This window comes from Ixodes scapularis, unplaced genomic scaffold, assembly GCF_016920785.2.
Source record: "Ixodes scapularis isolate PalLabHiFi unplaced genomic scaffold, ASM1692078v2 PGA_scaffold1__304_contigs__length_218370807, whole genome shotgun sequence".
Classification (NCBI taxonomy): Eukaryota; Metazoa; Arthropoda; class Arachnida; order Ixodida; family Ixodidae; genus Ixodes; species Ixodes scapularis.
This window is the reverse complement of record NW_024609846.1, coordinates 49,110,596-49,130,821: the sequence shown is the minus strand read 5'-3', so window position 1 is coordinate 49,130,821 and position 20,226 is coordinate 49,110,596. Positions and strand designations below refer to the sequence as shown.

At 46.5% G+C, this 20,226-nt stretch overlaps 1 protein-coding gene and 1 non-coding gene across 2 annotated transcripts; both read right to left on the bottom strand.

The window, feature by feature from the left end:
* Positions 1 to 15,471: 15,471 nt before the first annotated feature.
* Trnas-cga lies at positions 15,472 to 15,553 on the bottom strand. Its single transcript has one exon. It is a non-coding gene; the product is annotated as a tRNA-Ser (tRNA).
* Positions 15,554 to 17,953: 2,400 nt separating this feature from the next.
* Positions 17,954 to 19,346, bottom strand: LOC8023345 (vacuolar protein sorting-associated protein 29). The gene has a single exon (XM_002400506.5). The coding sequence runs from the start codon at positions 19,137 to 19,139 to the stop codon at positions 18,591 to 18,593; it is 549 nt and encodes a 182-aa protein (XP_002400550.1). The 5' UTR covers positions 19,140 to 19,346; the 3' UTR covers positions 17,954 to 18,590.
* Positions 19,347 to 20,226: the final 880 nt, after the last annotated feature.

Genomic DNA, 20,226 nt, shown 5'->3' with positions numbered 1-20,226 from the left:
AAGTATCCCCTTCCCCACAACCTCTTCCCTTCCCTTCTCGCCCAATGTATCAGCGTCCAAGCCAAGAGCTACTTGACGCACTCCCCTATTCCCTTTACCCTGTACTATGGTCAATAAAGCGCTTACAACAACAACAATATACTGTTGCCATTGACCCCACAGCTCCGTCATCAAATTTCGCGAAGGAGCAAAAGGCGGCTTTGAAAAGAGAGACTGAAAGAAGAGCTCCGCTTTCATCCTTTTATTTCCGCCGCGACGAAGACGCTTCTTGGTCAGTGGTGTTGCGTTCGAGTATATATATATTCCTGGGTCCCACTAGTGCCAGGAAGCTGGTGTAAAGTAAGAAATATTCCTACCCAATGTCGTTGCACGGCCCCTTTAAAGCCGAGACCGGAGCGTAAATGTCTTCAGTCAGTCCTGGATACCCCAAGGTGACCTGACTTGACGCCCACCACTGTACTCATAGCCACGCTATACTCTATTTCACCTTATGATGTACCGCAGGAGAGGTTACAAGCGCGAGCTCCTTGCTCTATAGAGCACGTCTCGGCGGCACAAGCTCTCGTGCACTAAGGGCAGCTACCAACGCTATGAGCACGCGCTTCTAGCCTTCCCTGCGGTACAACATAAGATGATATGAAGCATAGGAAAGACTTGCCTGCAAGAATGAAAAAAATAAACGTTCCTCCAATTCAGTCCAATGAAATGATTCACACGGATGAGGGGCACGTTGCAAGTCTGCGCATTAATTCTTTTTTTCGGGTTCCTGCGTATGCAGGTCCCCAGCAAAATTTTAACATACACCGGAGATAATGAATTTATATATTGTTGCCATGGTGCCTCATGCAATATATAATAATACTATACCTGACCGCCTTGACTCTGCTCCCTGCGAAACGGAGCAATGTATTCACCGCATAGCATCATCACTAGCGCTACCACACGGATATTACAAGCCCGTTTTGTCTATGGCGCGTGCTCCCATTCGACAGGCATGGCTCTGGCCCTGATCACACGTGGTGACTAGCATGGGGTTCGTGCTCGGGTCGCAAGCTTTGATGTTTTTTTGTGGTTTTTTTAGTTGCCCAGAGGGAAGGCCCGCAGGCATGGTAATGGGATTAGAGGAAGGCGGAGAGGCCGGCGCCATTGACGAAGTCCAGGAGACCCCGGGCGCTGGCGTTGGAGGTCGATGCGATGGTAGTCCCGTCGACAGGATGAGAGGACCGTCTGACTGTTGGCGCATCCACTGCGGGTGCGCCGGAGCAATACTTCCTGGTGCCGGGACAGGCCAGGAGGAACCTGGGCGTCGCACGGTGGGATTAAGGCTCGCGTGCTTGGCTGGATCCTCGTCTTGGTCGCCAGGGGTGTCGCCAAGGGTCCATGGGGAGGGTGTGTCTTTGCAGCTCCTCTGACTGGGCTGCCCATTTAGCCACCTCGTGAACGGCCACGTTGTCCTGTGCACAACCGTGGCCCTGTAACCCAATCGATGTTAACCATGTTGGCGAAGTGGTTCCGTATAATGTGGATCTATCGAACAATGGTGGTCCTACTCTGTTTGGTCTGTTTCAATTGCCTGGTGGCCTGGGCGGAATCAGTGAATATGGTGACATGAGTAATAGAGGAATCATCAGAGGCTGCGACAAGGGCCTCATAGATGGCTTGCAGCTCAAGCAACAAAGGAGACGGGTACGATGCAGCGAACTTCTTCTGATCATCTAGGTGAGGATGGGCGTGACTGACGAGTGCGGCAGCTCCTCCATCACGCGGACAGGCAGCGTCCGTGTACATGATGCAGTGATTCGGGGAAGAGGGAGTTGGGCTATGGTCCCAGGGAGTTTGACGTGCCCGGCGGGAAGTCTTGACCTCCACGGAGGAAGTTGCTGTATCTGCGCGACATATGGTGAATCCTTATAAAATTTGGGAGCATATAGCTGATGTTTTGCACCCCGAGCTTGGGTGCGTTGGCCACAGAGTTCTCTTAGGGTGTTCCGATTTGATGTTTTGTAATGCTATATATAAATACATATATATTGATCCGCTTTGCTGTCTTCCCCTTTCCCTCTTATACGTTCCGACAGCTGCGTATACGGGCAGCGGAGAGGAGCTTGCCGGAGATAAACTCACCAGAGAAAATGCAAGGTGAAGAATAAAAATTAAAATGAATTAAATAGTGCTTTAACTCATGATTTCAATCGCACCAATTACAGTTAGTGGCTTATTTAAATCAACCCTCCCCCCCCCAAAAAAAAAAAATGGAAATAGGCATTTTCGTTTTATCATTTCTGTATCATTTTGCAATTTTTATGGACATTTATTTTATATTTGGAGCAATTAAAGAGGAAATAATAGGTATTTACTATCAGGCAGCCCTTTCTAAAGACACATAAAGGGAAAACCATTCCTAATTTCTGGCTGAAGTGATACAAATCATATGAATCCGATAAAAATAAAATAAATCAGATTTATCTGATTAAAAAGTTATAAAATTTTTTTGCTTTTTTGAGAGGGGTTGGACAAAAGCTTTTAGCGAAACCGTCAGATACGGAAAATATATACGACGGCATGCAAGTGCGGTGCTCATCCAATGAAAATGGCCAAAAAGCGTGCTTTACGCAGTAGCGTCACTAGGTTCAGCGGCACCCGGTGCGGTGGCCCGCCGCGGAACCCCCCTCCCCCCCCTCCCCTCCCCCCCCCCCCCCCCCCCCCGTGACGCCATTGACTCTACACCATATCTTCAAACGCCAAGGTTGGAACACTATACTAATTCCACTTCATCGCCATCTCTTTGTAGGATGACTTGCACTTTCCGCAAAAGGTCGGTTGTTCCGCCATTGTATACAGTGGTTCAGACCTTCTAACAATCTGCACGTATCTTTCGAAAGCTCGCCTATCGTACCCGTCAGGATCCCTTCTGCAGCGCTGCAGCGGGGGTTTTCGCTTGTAAAAGCTTGGTCTCCTGGGCAAGTTGGTAATGACATTCATATTAAAAATAGCGCAAAAGAGACGGGACAAAAAGACGAAGAAGCACACAGGACAAGCGCAAGCAAACATCCATTTTTTTGCTTTCGCTTCACGGGCTTCCGCTGCACGTGCTCCGAGCATTACTTCGTTTCGATGAAGAGGTAGAAGCTGAGTCAAGGTGGGCTTCCTTGATGCACGGGGATTCCATCGAGGGCACACGTATCCTTCACGCCTTCACGCGTTCGGAGATCCAAGTCGCGATAAGATGTCATCGTCATGGCGCGTCAAGCCTGCTGCCTTGTAACAGGACTTTTTCTCTTCTGGTTCAACGTTCGTAAGTTTGCTTTTACGCAAGTTAAATGGGTCAAACCCGGCCTAGTGTCATAAGAGAACCGAGGCGCGTCGGGGGACCCGTGTTCGTGTGCGAGTAAATGGAACGAATTGTGTAAAATCTGCGGTAAATGTTACTCCGTTCGGGGTAATATATGCCGCAACGCGCAAGCAAACATCGAAAACTTTGCAAAACCAAAAATCGTTAAAAAGAAAAAAAAAAAAAAAGGGGGGGGGGGCGAGGGGGGGGGGGGGGGGGGGCACGAGGAATCGCTTTAAACCTGGACCGTATCCAAATCGGTAGCCGCTCATTTCGGTGCTCCGCGATATATATCTGAAAAAATAGCAATTATAATAAATGAACACAAGAAGGATGCCCAATATGGCTAAGTGTACACCCGTAATTAAGGGTCTAGAAAGGGTGTTCCAAAAGCAGCCATCGCTACACCCTTTCAGAACCCCTATTTCAAGTATACACCCTAAAAAAAAAATAATTCTTGAAGGGCGCATAAAGGGTGCGAGAAAGCGACCTAATTCACTCGTCTCAAACGGCTATTCGCGGCCAGAACCACGCTTGGAGCCGCTACTGGGCAGCACGTGATTGTCACGTGATACCCGGAATGTGAGGGTGTCGGTACAGTTACAGAGTAGTTCACTGTAATGTTGGGTTTGTTTGGCGCGCGCCATAGCGGTACAGCTTGATCGCTTGCTTTCGGACGCGACTCGGTGGTTTCGTTATTGCTTTGTAACCGGTGGCACAACATACGCGACCAAAATAGGTGCATGTAAGTTTCCATCCGTATCCAAGAGAAAAACAACTGGGGAAGTAGATAATATTGAAACAGGCCAAAAGGATGTGGGCGAGTGCGATGGTGTGCTCAAGCCACTTATTGAATGCTTCCATAACAAATCGTTATTCTTTTTTTTTTTTGCGAATGTTTTTGTTACATATTTTTGTACGGATTTCATTGGCGCGACTCGGCTCCAATTATAAACCGATAACCCGCCTTTCCTTTTCCCCCGCGCCTGAATTCCTTTCTCCGTGCCGTCCGTGTCGCCTGTCGCGCTGCAAAGGTCTTCTTTACGTTATCCAAAACGAAAGGACGCTCCTATGTCTGATAAACAAATTGGATTCGATCAAGCCTTGCACATTCGAGCAAGTGCAGTAGCTGCGGTGTAGTAGATGCGGCGCAGTAGATGCGGCGCAATGTTGCGATCGACAAAAAAAAGAAAAAAGTAGCTTATGCTGGATGTTTCACTATTTCGCCTACATGTAGATAGAGCGCATCCGGCTTGAGCGGCGTTTCCGGGACGTTTCCCATAATGACGTTACACGTGACGTCACTGGGGTTACGAGTGACGTCACTCGTAACCGCACGTCGCATTATGTGATGTTTCCCATAACGACGTCACGAGAGGGTCCGAGCCTTCTCCCCGTAGTCGGAGCCTATGGGTTAATATGATTGTGATTTAATAAATGGATACCCGTGTCAGACGGCGTTCTAAATAACCTTTTCACAAAGCTCCTTTACAAAATAGGCCAATCTGCTCGCGATGTTGAGTGCGCACGTGCTCTACGGCGTGCGCTGGTTCGCCGATTTTATAAAGGAGCTTAGTGAAAAAGGATCTCTAGAACGCCGTCTGACACGGGTATTAAGAAAGGTTTTCTGTCTGGGGAGGAGGAAGCAAACGGAATGCTGAAAAGAGGAGGAGGAGGTTTCCTCCTCTCCAGCATTCCGTCTGCTTCCTCCTCCCCTGCCCTCCTTTCCAACGAAAACTTTTCTTAACCTGTATCGATTAAAAGGTTAAAAGGCGCGAACAAAACAGGACGAAAAAAGACACATGTACGACACGAACAGGCACCGTGTCGTACGTCTGTCCGTGTCGTACGTGTTTCTTTTTTCGTCCTGTTTTGTTCGCGCCTTTTAACCTTTTGATCGATATGAACCCACTAGCCCCAACCAAAGTTTTATTGCTTAACCTATAACTGACTATAGTGTGAAGTAGACCTCTCTTATTGGCATAACCACGAGAAAACTCACCCGAAAATTGAACCGTTTCTTCTCAATCTAAGAAAATACAACTTTTATTGCCGGGCTTGACTGACGAGGCTGGGTTTCGCGGACCCCCTTTGAGAACCACTGCTCTAGAGTGTAGAGCGCTTGCTATGGAGCGTTGGCACGCCTATTTGACTAAGCGCGCAATTTTATATTGGGCGGTATGTGCAGACGCGCAAACCAATCCGGTATACCTCCGCCCACTTGCACGAAGAAACACACTCAGCTTCCGCTCCCATGCAAGGAAAGAGAGAATACAACGTTGCTCTTTCATGAAGAGTCGGCAGGCACAGCTTCCATAACATATAGATTACACTTGGAGGAATTCAATTACAGAAATTGAATTACTATAATTCAATTACTTTTCCTGGTAATTTGTAATTTATATTAATTACTTTCGGCTAAAAAAATGTACTTGTAATTTTATTACTTTCTAGCGTCAAAAATCGCAAATGTTCAGGCACACTTACAATACTTTTGCAAGATCTTGCGGCGCTGGCGTATTTCCCCCCTGACGGCGGGGCGCCGTGTCGTACTTGGTCGTACGGCCAAAGCTACAGGGGAGAGAGTGTATCCCAACCTGCTCAAAGGGAGGAAAAGGAAGGACGGGAAAGAGAGGCTGGGATTCCCAGCCTTATCTTCCGTTCCTCCTTTCCCTCCTCTTGAGCTCTCTTCCCTGTAGCTTTGGCTGTACTGCCAGTACCCTCTGAAAGCCTCAGCGCTCCACACTCGCACAGACATGCACGCACACACACGGACAACAAAAATAAGGTCGCGTTTTGTTGCTTAAACTGCTGACTGAGAGACAGTCCTCATTGAAGTTCCCCTCGACGGCACCACGTAGCGCCGTCTGCAGTGCGAGCAGAAAACGATAGCGGAAACATGCCGAAATAAAGAAAAAAAAGAAAAAGATCTTCAAGATTTTTATTGCGCATAAAGTTTCTATTTTTTTATTTTTACGAGTTTTTCACGTCTCTCTTCTGTAGCTCGTCTGTTGGTAGTACGCACCACTAACAGTAAGCTGCTATCCCACGTAAGCAAATATGCTGGCGGCCAAGTCTGTTTAAACGTCCTTGGCTGGCGGCGAACGCGTCTTCGACCAGATGATGTGGTCGGAGCCTGACCAGCTCGACTTCGGTAGGTTGTTGCTGTCGTCCGTCTGGCGATATTTCGTTGTCACCGTCCGTTGCAACCGTGCTCGGTGTGAGATTCGTTTTGGTTTTACTCGTTGCCATGTTAGAACGGAATGAACGGTTTCGTAGACTGTAAAACGATTTAACGAAAACTTCGAGAAATAATTTGATACAAGGGGGCTATATTCGCGTCCGTTTTCGTTCCTGTCGCAATTAAACCCGTCTCTTGGTCTCGTTCGCTTCCTGCTGCTCGCGTCCCTTGGGATTTTTTTTTTTCTCATATAGCATATTCGCTTAAATTTTTCAGCCAAGGTTGGGGATTTTTATTGTCCACGAAGTTATTTTTCCATATTTACGATTTTTCCATGTCCCTCTTTGCAGCTAGTCTGTTGGTACCACTAACACTAAGTTGTGCTACCTAACATCGAGGCAAGGAAGCAGCAGGTGTCGTTACCACGACTCGCTCCACCTTACTTCACACCGTTGTTGCAACACGGCTCTTCCCTCTCTCAATTCTCGATTATCTTTTTGTATAAATTTTAATTCTTTCTCTAACCCTTAATCCTTTCAGCCGTTTCTAAGCCTGATTGGACGAGATTCTGAAACTTTATACAAAATTTCGGTTCGGTTCCCCCGAAACGTGGAGTGCTAATGTTACGTGTGCGCTTCCACTGGGGTGCGTTAACTCGCTCTGCCTCAAGAACCGCAGTAAAAATAATAAAAAAAAAAGTCCGGCTCCCTGGCGGAGCATTACTAATTTCCTACTTTATGTGGAGAATTGTTTTAGATTAGATATATGTTATCTTATCCAGAATATAGGTTTCAAAGGTCATAAGCATCGCTACTTCCTCTAATAACCAAACAAAACTTCTCATTTTTTTTTGCGGGGAAGTGTGTGAAAGGAAGAGGAGGCTGTGTGACGTCATCGAGGAAGTGCCTGGAGCTGTCCTCGAACGCACAAACGCAGCTTGTTTCTACCCGAATTTAATATTGACTGTGTATGGAAACGTTGAGAGCCTTTACTCAGTCCCGATCGATGGCGCGAGTGTCAGCCTGTCGTCAAAGGCGGACACTCTATTATGAATATTGATATGGTAGGGCTAACTCTTTACGATGGCAGGAGCGGGAGTATAAGAAGGCGACAGCGGAGTCGTAAATTCCCCGAGCGACGATAGCTCGAAGTGGTTTTGAACCCGATTGGGATTATTCGCGCTCCGGCGACCGAGCAACGAGATTTGACATCGCGATACCGCGGTGAGATTTTACATAAGCTCGGATGCCATCAGAGTCGCCAGGGTCGACGACTGTTGCCGCCTTTTGGATAGATAGATCCCTTACGATGTCATGACCCCGGAGCTGCATTAAAGAGAAACGGTACATTTACTCGCGAAGGACCATGTTGTGGCATCACAGCGTGCATGCCACGACTCACCAAGAGCATTCAACATATCATCATCTAACATAGGGCATCAAGAACACCAACAAAACCGGCCGTTTACATATGTAATAAGCAGCACGACTAAAGAGATTTTGTAATTACATTTATTTGTGGTGTGTGGACACCTCCATTCTCTGTAATGAGCACGATATTGGGGAGTGGATAACGTGGTTTCTGGCAGCGAGGTACGTGGAAATGAGGCCCAAATACCTGAAGTAGAAGAGAAGCTGTTGTTGGTGAAGGGAAAAAGATCACCTGAAATGAAAGCAAAAGGCGTGCAAGCTAGAGGGGAAAAACGTGAAGGGGGACAAAGAAGGAACAGGAAAGCGGGAGCAGGTGACAAATGCAGTCCGAAAGGAAAGAATGGGTTATCAAGTCAGCTGGAAAGGGGAAACAAATTAGGTGAGATGGAGAGGGAATGCGGAATGGTGAGACACGGAACCTGCATAATATCACGCGGGTGAAGTGAGGCGAAAGTATACGAAACAGCTGTTATAGGCTTAAGATATACAGAGCGTGGCTTAGTGGCTTACAATGTTTACTTTTCCTGGTCCTTGATTTCTTGCTCGGCGGTTTCGTCGGCTAATGCCGCTCTCTCATTGGCTGCAAAACAAATTACAAACAAAAAAATCTTTCTCTGGTTATATATATATATAATGGGAATGGGGTCAGATTGACAAGGGCAATCGTTGTGATATTGCGAATAGAGAGGGAAGAAAGTGATTATTGATCATATTGCAATAAAGTTAGGGGGAGGGAAATAGAACTGCTCTATTTCCTTTTCCCTAAATAAATAAATAAAATACATTTCCAATTTTCTGTAATGATGAATTAGAGCGCAGCTCTTGAGGAAGAGGATGGGAGGATACGGAAGGGAGGATATGCCCCTCTCCCCTCCTCTCATTTAGCGGGAAATGTTTACTAAATTTCCCGCAAAATTTAGCGAAAATTTCCCCACTATATTTAGCGGGAAATTTAAAGTCTATAGGAGGGTTTGAACTGTACGAAAAGCAATATGAAACAACGGTCTAGCTACGGCAGGGATGGGCAAAATGCATGCAAATATGTATCGAAATACAAATACAAAATACTTCGTCAAAAATGTATTTAATTACAAATCTAATTACATTTCCAAAAAAGCATTTAACCACAAGATACAAATACAACCAAATGTATTTGGTCTCCTCCAAATACTTTTCCAAATACATTCCTCAAAATTTGCGTCAGCGACTTCATGGCATTTGCAACGGGTTTCTGGGCATCTCATTTTAACTTTCCATCGCACACTCGGGAGTTAGTGTGCGAGGCTCTAGTAACGTAATAGGAATATAATCACAACAAATATAATCAGCTTGGACATAATAGGTGAAAAAAACTACAGAGCTTCAAGCAGTTTCTTTTTTGTCGATTACATTTTGGCATAGACCAACAAAAAACCGAGACTACCAAGACGCGCAGCACTAGCTAGAGATTTTTTTATTGTTGCAACTCGCACCAGTTACGAAAATCTGGACGACCCGCGCATTTAGAATGTTCCAGGCAAAAATATGGATGGAAATCAGGCTGGAAAGCGTCACAAGTTGTCACAGGCACTTATTTAGCCAGACTCCCTGTGAACGTCGATTTCGTCACTATTCTTGCCCTGGACTAGCACCGTAATCACAAAGTCACTAAACGCTTGTGCAATTGATTGAGAGACACTGCATTCGGTACAGAACGTTTTTCTTATTTGCTCTAGACAGTGACAATAAATTTGAGGGATGTATTTTCCCCCACAAAATTGTATTTAATTACAATTGTATTTGAAGTACCGACGTTTTAGTATTTAAATACACACATGAAATACATTACCCAATTTGTAATTAAATACAAATGCAAAATACACAATGTATTTGAAATACTGCCCATACCTGAGCTACGGGAATGAACAGCGCTAGAGGGAGGGAGGGAGGGAGGGAGGGAGGGAGGGAGCGAGCGAGGGAGCGAGCGAGGGAGCGAGCGAGCGACCCATACAAAAATGGTCTATGGACGTCTATGGAAAATCCTATGGTGAGCTATCACCTTCTATGGCCCTCTATGGTCAGCCATTAGAAACCAAAAAACACGCTATAGCCACCTATAGAAAAATGTACGTCTTCAATGCTTTAGAATCTCGACCATTCCAATTTCTATACCTGGCTATAGAATAATTTATGACTACACAGCTATAGACTCGCGACTATTCAATATTCTTTAGCGAGCTATAGAAATATGTATGTCCTTGGTGCTATAGATTCGCGACTATTGAATGTGCTTTAGCCGGCTATAGTGTGGTGTATGTCCCTAAATCTATAGAATGGCGACCATTGAATTTTCTTTAGCCGACTCTATAGCGTTTTATGTCACCAAAGCTATAGGCCTTTGACCTTTCAATGTTCTTTAGCCGGCTATAGAGTGGTGTATGTCCCTAAATCTATAGACTCGCGACCATCGAACTTTCTTTAGCCGTCTCTATAGTGCTTTATGTCACCAAAGCTATAGGCTTCCGACCATTCAATGTGCTTTAGCCGACTATAGAGTGGTGTATGTCCTTAAATCTATAGAATCGCGACCATTGAATTTTCTTTAACCGACTCAATAGTGTTCTATGTCACCAAAGCTATAGTCTCCGACCTTACAATGTGCTTTAGCCTTCTATAGAGGGATGTATGTCTCCCGAGCTATAGACTCGCGACCATCCAATTTTTTTAGTCGGCTCACTGGTTTGCTTAGGCTATAAACCCGCGACACTCTTTTTTTTTTTTTACTGCAGATGTACGAAAGTGGAAGAGAGTCATTCATGCGCTCGATCGGGGTGAGAATTTTCTTCAGCCAGGTTAACGGGGCGTACGTCGCCGAGGCTATACGCCCGCGATTACAAAAGCGTCCTTAGCTGCCTATAGGACTATTGCAGTTTTGCCCGCTGCTTTCCCTGCGCATTGCCTTATTTCGGCGTTGACGTCATCTCAATCTTCCGTTTTTTAGCGCTAATTATCTGTCGTTCCCAGTGTATTTTGTAAGTATATGTATTTCGTAGCGCGCCTTCTACTTTGTCCGTGTCCCTGCCATGTTTGTATTTCTCTCTGCCTGCTGTGTTAAATATATTTAATGTTTTTTTGTGTATATTTCGTCGTTCTCGACGCGGCGTCAAGAACGCAGAGGTGAGCTTTACTCTTGTCACGACGGTTTATCGCGCTATAAAGCCGTCTTTTGGACTCGTATAAAGTCTCGAGAGGGCGGTTTCGAATGCCGATGCACATGTCATCGGTGTAGGTAGAGCAACGACGTAGCAATCTCGACGCGAGTGCTGACTGCGCCTCGATCTGGCCGGCCGCGCTCGCTCTGTGGAAATGTAAGCTTGGGACTCTCGAGCCCCGTTAGCTTACTGAAGATGCAAGACACTACTTGGTCGTCGCGAATCCTTTGCCCTTCGAATGGCTTCGAGGCCGTTCCAGCGCCCGGCGTATACCCTACGCAGCGTCCTCCAACAACCGTTCGCACAGCATCGGAACCCTCCGTCTGCGAGCGCCGGCGGTTCGCCGTCGCGGGGATTATGTTCGCGGTGTTTCATGTTCACCGCAGGAGTTCATGAAATGCTCCCATTCAAGTCGCAACGATAAATCGTCGGCGCTCGCAGACTGCCAGTAGGCTCCAGAAAGGTTGCGATGCTGCGCGGGCGGTCGCTGACAGGCGCTGCTGCCTAGGGTACGCCGAGCACTGGAACGTTTTCGCCGGCGTTCGCAAGACAAAGAATCTCAACGACAAAGCAGCGCCCTGCATCATCAGCAAGTTAACGCTGCTCGAGAGTCCCACGCTCACATTTTATCAGAGTGAGGCGCAGTCGTCTCTCATTTCGCGATTGCTGCGTCGCTGCTCTGACCAAACAATGGACCTTTTCCACATACCGACGGCACCAGGCGGTGGCTGCACGAACTAAAAATCGAGGAAGTGACCTACCTGCGCTACCAATCGATACCGGGAGCTACGCTACCAGTTACTTCGCTCTCCGAGCTGCGTCGCGTGCCCAACGCGAGCTTAAAGATGGGCATCTGTGGCGTCCACCCAATCGTTGTGTTTTTCCTTCCGTCCACTTTCTCTTTTCGTGTAACCCAATTATATATATGCTGCAATTACCTGTTCTACTCGCTTATCCACAGGCTCATTCCGAAATTCCTCGATTCTTCGTTCCGACTTCCGCCGCTTGGCATCGGGCGCTCGCGCGTGCGCAGAACGCTTCTCGGAAAAGGTCCATTGACAGTTCTCTCGAGACTTCATGAGCGCTAAATCGACGCGTCTATAGCGCGATAGAGTGTCGTGACAACAAAAAAGCTTACCCCGGCAGGGGCGTAAGCAGCGGTGCAATGTCCGTCAACGTCCATGTCGAGAACGGCGAAATATGCAAAAATAACAGCTGAAAAAAAAATTAATATCATTAGGCACGCGCTACCCTAGGTGCGTCCTATTATCTCTCTGTTCTGCGAATTCAACAAATCAGCAAGCGCTGTGGCTAATTTTTCTTCTTTTTCTTTAAATTATGAGACATTAAACTCATTGGAGCTTCTTGGAGCACACATCCCCACCATGAGTCATCATGGTACTCGGAGATTGTAATTGATGGCAGTGATATAGACTGAACTCACGGATGAAAAACGTATTACGGCACAAATTTCTTAAACCACGCAATCATAGATGCCACAACGATGCAAAGGTTCCCAAAATTGACGTTTAAAGATGCGAACCTAACAGTGTGCACATAATTCAAAAGTGCTTGGTAAAAAAAAAAAAAAAAAAAATATATATATATATATATATATTAATATATTTATTTATTTGTTTGTGGACATCCTGCACAAAGAAAAAGTATTCGCCATTAATTATTCATTTTAAATTATAATGTGGGCTACACGGCGTAAAATATATCGTCAAACCTGCCTCGTTTTGGGTCACTTCTGGGAAGTGCAGCTTTAGAAAGAAGTCCAAAAGCTGGGGGGCCTTCATGGAGCTGTCCTGTTCACTCGGTATTGACAGCAGAGTAGACGCTATGCGTGTTTGAGGCCAATCATGTCTCCGGTTAGGGTCCCGTGACAACTTTCTCGAAGCTGGTGATAACGCTGGACACGGCACCTGCCTTAAGCCCAATGCCACACATAGCATCCACTGCACTATCAACCTTGGCTCGAACTGTCAACAGGATATAAGTGACACATTCTCTCGCTCTGGTCGTTGTTGGTATGCCCCTGAAGATTAGTCTTTGTGATCGCGCCCCCATTCTGGCCTTGAAGGAGCTCTGCTTTTCAATTTTTCTCTTTTCTCTCTCTCCCTAAGCTAAAAGCATTGTAGAAGGTGCGGACTCGGCGGACCAATCAACCGTAGACTTTCTATCGCTTCACTCCGCTCTCTGTGCGCATGTAACGGAAGGAGCGTGATCACGTGGTTTGACGGATGACGTAATAGCCGCTACCGATCCCGGAATGAGGCTGCTTGCGGACCTAGTTTCGCGTGTCGTGCGGCCCGCGGGGCTGCTGTGGATTTCGCTTCTATGGTAAAAGGTATCCCGATCGAAAAGTCCTACCCGTATGTCGGCAACGAGCGATTTCTTCAAAGAAGCCCAAGACATTCTTGTGATGCGTTCAGTGTTCGGTTCAGCAAATGACAGCTTGTGCTACATCGTGGTGAATCTTCACGGATCCCTTTCTTCTCGGTTTTGTGTTTGAGTGGTTGGTCTGCAGTGCCCGTGTCGACGTATATTTCGGATCACATCTTTCAAGTCCGGTATTTTGAACGTAAGTCCGCTGCAACCTATTCGGCGACAATTGACCGCTCTGTAGTGTCTATCTCCTGGCAGTGCCTACCTTCTGACAGCTGGGAGAATAATTTCCTCGTAATTCTACCCCAGTCGCCTGCTATTAGCTCTCTGAAATCATGTGAAAATTGTAGTTAGAATACTGACACTCTTATTCTCTCTGCGTTTTGTGAAAAGACGTTTCATGGACACCTTTTCGTGGATAGACGCTTCATGGACACACGTTTAGTCGGCACTCGTTACGCGAATTGCACGCTGCAGGGACATTTCGTCGCGCCTGTATTCCTGAGGCGCGTGCTTACCGACTTAGCCCACCCGTTCACGCCACTTCTTGGCAAATCATTACAAAAAAACAAAAAAAAAAACATATTTTGGGTTGTTTATAAACGTCACGTGTTGATGAAACGATCTCGATGAAACGTCTTTTGATAAACTGATTGCAGCGCCAATGAGTGGCGACTGGCATTAGAATTTCGGGGGGAAGGAGGGGGGGGGGGAATTCGGCCGGCTGCCGGGGGACTATACACTACCCAGGAATTGCCTTTGGTTCTTGTTTGCTTTACAATATTCTCAGTTGTATAACAGCTCAGTAGTACCTCTTCACATAGTAGAGATTGCTTAGTGTGTGCTTGTCTACAGAATGGGCTGTGTGTAATAAACTTCTAGGAGATTTGAAAACAATACCTTGTGTCTGTTTACCTGTGCTTTTGCAAACACCTGAGTGAGTGCATTTGTTTTTTGTTGTTGTTTTGTTTAAATGTTCGCTCTTTGTTTTAAATGGGGCTATGAAGTTCGGCACGCCTCACAAGGTTTTTTTTTTTTAAAGATGTCCAGTGACAACAAATAATTTGTTTCACATTTCATACGATTGTGGTAAAAAGAAAAACTACAGGCAGCTACGGAACGATGGTAAAGAGACTCATAAGACGAGCTACAGAATGAGCTATAGCGGACCATGCAAAGAGCCATAGGCGGCTAAAGAAACCATAGAAAAAGCCATTAGCAGCTATAGCACGGTGTCTAAAGAAAGCCATAAAGTAAGCCATAGAGATCTCTATAGCAGACCATACAAAAAGCTATAGGCGGCTAAAGGAACCATAGGAAATGCCATAGGCGGCCGTAGCACGATGGGTAGAGAACCATAGGACAAACTATAGAATGAGGTATAGCGAACCATACAAGCAGCAATAGGCGGCTAAAGAAACCACAGGAAAAACCATAGGCGGCTATAGCACGGTGTCTAAAGAGACCCATAAAGTAAGCCATAGAGGTCTCTATAGAAGACCATACAAGAAGCTATAGACGGTCAAAGGAACCAAAAGAAAGGTCATAGGCGGCTATAGCATCCTTTCTAAAGAGACCCATAGATTAAACCATACGAAATTCGATAGCCAAATTTCCATTGAAAAGGCTATAGACAACCATAGCGCAGACCATAAGAAAAGCTATAGACAGCCATAGAAGCGGCTATAGCTAATTGGGCCAATTTTCTATAGCCGGCCATACAAAGGATTTTCTATAGCCGACCATAGACCATTTTTGTATGGGGATGCGGGGGCGGGGACGGACTCGGATTTTTTTAGAATGGCAGCTAAGTGGGTTTACGACTACGTTACTTTGCACAGTGTTTGGTGGCGGCCTGCAGCTCCTGGGCAGTTCCCTTGCGGTATTGGTTGGATGACCACGGCCATCAATCCAAATACAAAACGAGAAGAAAAAAAAAAAGTACTTCGCAGCCGGCAGGATTCGAACCTGCGCGGGAATTTCCCAATGGATTTCGAGTCCATCGCCTTAACCACTCGGCCACGACTGCTTGCTTTTTCTGTTGCGAGACGCTTTATTACATATGCAGTATTGTATACATGGTTAGGGACTAACATACCAAAGATTGATCGCGACTAATTTTAGGTAAAAACGGCTTCTGAACAATAATCGAGCCGTTCCCGACTTCTTGCTGGTGAACTTGACCGACGATGCATCTTGTTGGCTAATCTTCTTTTCGGGAAACGATGCCCGTGTGAACGCGACCGAAAAGGTGGCGCGCCTCGCTTCGGGAGTGAGATCTACCGAGGCCTGCCTAGCACCCGAAGGAGAAACGCTGATGCTGCCGATGGCCGCTCGACATCGCTATGACGCCCTAATTTCGAGGCGCAGAGAGAGCTTTTGGACTTGCAGAAATAAGGGTTGTGGCGCAGGCTAGCTGGTGAACGTTCACACTTGAAGAAACCCCGAGACAAGGAAAAAGGAGGGGACAAACACAACAAAATCTCTGAGACTTCGTTGTGTTTGTCCCTTCCTTCTCCCTTGTGTCGTGTTTTTTTTTTTTTTTTTTTTCCTTATAAGTATGAAGTTTTGGAAGAGCCTGATTCTTGACCTATTCTGTAACTGAGTCAAAGTGGCCAAAGCCGAGGACAGAAAACCAACATGGCGGCGAGCGACAGGCGGAGAAGTGGCCGACACGGGCTGGTGCAGTTGGTGGCGTGGTGCAGATTTCTCTAGTCGCGACGACTGCAAGCACTGCAGATAAATATCGGTATAACTAAGGTGTGTACTTTCCGGTGTTTCGTCCTACAGGAAGAGGGAGAGGGGAAAAGATATAGGTAGAAAAGGTTAAAAAAAAACACACATAAAAAAACTGTACATTGGCCCTTAGGCAGGGCCATAGCGCAGGGCGCATAAAAGAGTCAGGGCGGGTTCTCGATGTCGTGATTTGCGTTGATCAGGCTGTTAATTTTCAAAGACGAGAAGAGAGTCCTGCCTCGACGAAGGCAGGACTCTCTTCTCGTCTTGTCATCAAAAAAGGCATGACTGATCCGCTGGTATGACATATCTAATATACCTAAACATGCAATATAAAAGGTAATCCCTAGAGAAGTCAAATTAAAAAAAAATTACCTATCTAAATATAATTTCCAGGCACATAGAACAAAGCACTAAAAATGACCAACGTTAAAAAAAAAAAAAAAATTCTGAATTATCTTAACAGGACTGCTTCACAGTTCATCACAGTGTCACAAGTCAGCAAAGGCAAGGTTACCATATTCACAGAGGAACCAGTTCTGTTCTACCATAAAGGTGGGTTTACAATTTAAAACAAACCTCTACCACAATTTTGGTGTTGAGCACTGTTCAAGCTGCTCATGGTTGCAACAATAGTGTAATAATAACATTCTGCCATGTGAAGGGACAGAAAGTTATAATATATTCAGGCATGGAGCAGAAGTGTAGACAGGGGAAAAAATTGTCATATTTTGTATGTTTATACAGCCTTGATGTTGGTTTGCCTCAACGGGTGACCGGTCGCTTAGCTGTAGATGAGAATATTAGCTAGTGCAGTACAACCACTAACCTGAGGTTTTTAACGTGCAACACGCAGTAGTCGTTACACAAACACGTGCCGGTACGGTATGTTTATACAGCCTTGATGTTGGTACGCCTCAACATGTGACCGATCGCTTAGCTGTAGATGAGAAATTTAGCCAGTGCAGTACAACCGCTAACCTGAGGTTTATAACGTGCATCACGCAGTAGTGATTACACGAACACGTGCCGGTGCTAAACTTATCCATATCGAAACGGGTGGGGGCGGTGGGGATCGAACCCAAAGGTTCCTAGCGCAAGCTTTCGCTCCACGCTTCGAGCTGAGAGGCGTTAGCACCCTCGGCCACCGGTTCCCCATGGTAGATAGGGAAAGGGAGCGAGGCCAATAGGATTTAAACCCCCCCGCCATCCAAAAAAAATAAAAATACAACAAAACAAATTTTGGCTATGCCATTGGTCTGGAGGGTTGATTCATTGTATCCAAAGGGGGGTATCTAGTCTCTTCATGCTAACAACTCCTGCAGAATGTCACACCTCATTAAAGTATATGTTTTTTTGTTTCTTTTGTGGTAGTTAATGAGTCGCCTCTTGATTACATATCCATACTACTGGAAAAAAGGATTCAGGGAAAGCTTGTCCAGACTTGTTTTTCTTTTAAGATATATCATGCATAGAGCCCTCTTTCTGCGAAAGCCATGCTGCCATCATTAACGTTGTGGACAGCACAGTTACAGTGCGGGAACATTATAATAAGCAAACCAAATTACTTCTTCCTGTAACACCAGCACAGGTGTACCCAAAACATAGAACAACACAACAATTTATCTGTTTAAATTATGGCAACACCTGCACAATTAATGTTGCTTCTCGACTACAGCCAGCATGTCAGTAATTACATTCCACTTTTCGCCTTTTATTTCAGCAGAAATTCTCATGTACACACTCGACTAAGAGTTGCCCGTCGTCGCTCCCACGAAAGTAAGAACAACAATTTGCTTCTTTTTATCCGACAGACTCCCACGAGAAACGAATACGGGGCGTGGAACAGAGCTAATGTAACAGTACTTAAACACAAGACATTCTGTTCATGCAAACATATTGGGAAAAGAGAGGATAAATGTGGTCATCATTTTTACCCCCCTTCCATGCCTAATTGTAGAGCTCTCCCCAAGAATTTTAAGAAAAAGGAATGTATAGTCTATTTTTTCTCTCTGGTTTTGGAAGCTCGGGCATGAAGAAACAAGCCACGAGTGCTGAAATGAGTTCGGGGGTTATGTACAAACATAACAAAACAAAAAAAAAATCAAAAGCTTCCCAAGCAGCACTGATCAATAGTCGGTAGCAATTGCTCGGCGTTCGCCAGGGCAGTCCAACCGCAGCGAGTGCCAAGGACATACATTACGTATGAGCCCCTTCCAGCCCGGCTCGACTCAAACGTTGGCTCGCCCTAACGAATCTGAGAATAATACGGCGCTCTACGGGTCGGATTCTTGGGCACAGCCCTATCCACGGCCGGCGTGTTCCAGCACCTAGGACTTCTTGTACTCGATCCGTTCCACCTTCACTTCGTCGCCGATGAGCTGGTAAACGTAGGTGACCACGGTCGAAGACTGGATGTCCATCAGCACGAAGGAAGGAATGACGTTGCTCTCGAGCGCGTTGTAAGCGCCCGTCGCCGAGCCCGGGTTGATGTAGAACTTGTTCTCGCGCTCGTACGCCTCGAAGCGGTGCGTGTGGCCCGAGATTAGGATGTCCACGTCCAGCTGGCGCTGAATGAGCGCCAGGCTGTCCGGGTTGCCCCAGGGAACCACCTGATGCCCGTGGCAGAGGCCGATGCGGAACTGGCCCACGGTGACCACCTTCTGCTCCGGGTAGTTGAGGTTCTCGTCGAAGTCGCCGCGCACGATGTGCACGTCACTCGCCAGGGTCTTGAGGTAGTCGTAGGACTCTTTGGTGCACAGATTGCCCGTGCAGAGGATATGCTGGATGCGACCGGGCACCAACAGTTTCTTGAACTTGACCGGCAGGCTGTGGCAGCGGTGCGGGACGTGCAGATCGCCCAGAACCAGGACTAGCATGGCGTATCTGGTAAGGTCTGGTCCGTTGCCGTGCCTAACCCTTTGCCTACGGAGCTGGCGGTTTCCACAAAGCCACGGCGGTTTGTCCGATCACGAAGAAAACACCGCCTCCAAGATGCCAGATTACAACGACGTCGCCACTCTGCCCTGCCTCGCTGCAACACGCCTTGTTCGCAAAAAGACGCGCGTGACTTCCGGTCCGTTGTAGTGACGTCATATCAACATCCGGTAGAGTTTAAAGGGCAAATCGAACGCGTGCCATTTTTGTTCATTTTTCGTTTCGAGTTAGCTTTGCACGACGGCCGGGAGGTGGAGAAACCGATGAACTCGAGATTGGTCGTTTCTCCGGTTCTCCGCGTAAAGTCCCAGATTGTGCAGCGGTGTCCTTCTTTCTTTCGACGATGCCGCGTTTATCATGGAGATTATGGCCTGGGGTGGTCGATCTCCACCTTTAGCATGCGAGTCCCCTGCCTCTCGGAGGCACTGCACTGTGGCGTCTCTAATTGCGCTACGTGAGACGTCGAAGGCGACTTTGCTCTTGGTTTCGAGGAAGTTGCCTTGAGACGCCCGTATGCTCGTACTGCTGGATGTGCCGCGAAGTCTCAACAGGTGAGCGTATGCAGGTACTCGATAACACTGAAGGGCAGAGTATTGAATCTCGTACTTTTTGTCCGAGTACGCGCGAGTGCTTTCTAGTGTTTAAAAGTGCGCCGCTTCTCTGTCGAAGGTGGTGGAGGAAAACAAACAAACTACTACAATAAGAAAAAAAAAAAAAAAATGTAAATCTTGTCGATGTCCTTTGGAAGTGGCTTAATGCAATAAACCTGTTTTCTTCGGATTGTTTCGTTTCAGGTACCTTTCGCCTGTTGTCGCGGCAGCACTGACAGCAACCCGTACGTAAAGCTTGATGATTGATTATACCGTCCGTTGCATCGTAGAGGAAAATGTTATTTCTAGCGTCACCATTTAATTGAATCAGTGCATGCTGTCGCACAATGCTGGAAGGACTCTGCAAGGAAACCTAGACCTAGCTAGCTGTTCTTTGGTCCGAGGTACTAAATTCAAATCTAAAGTTAAGAAGAAAAAA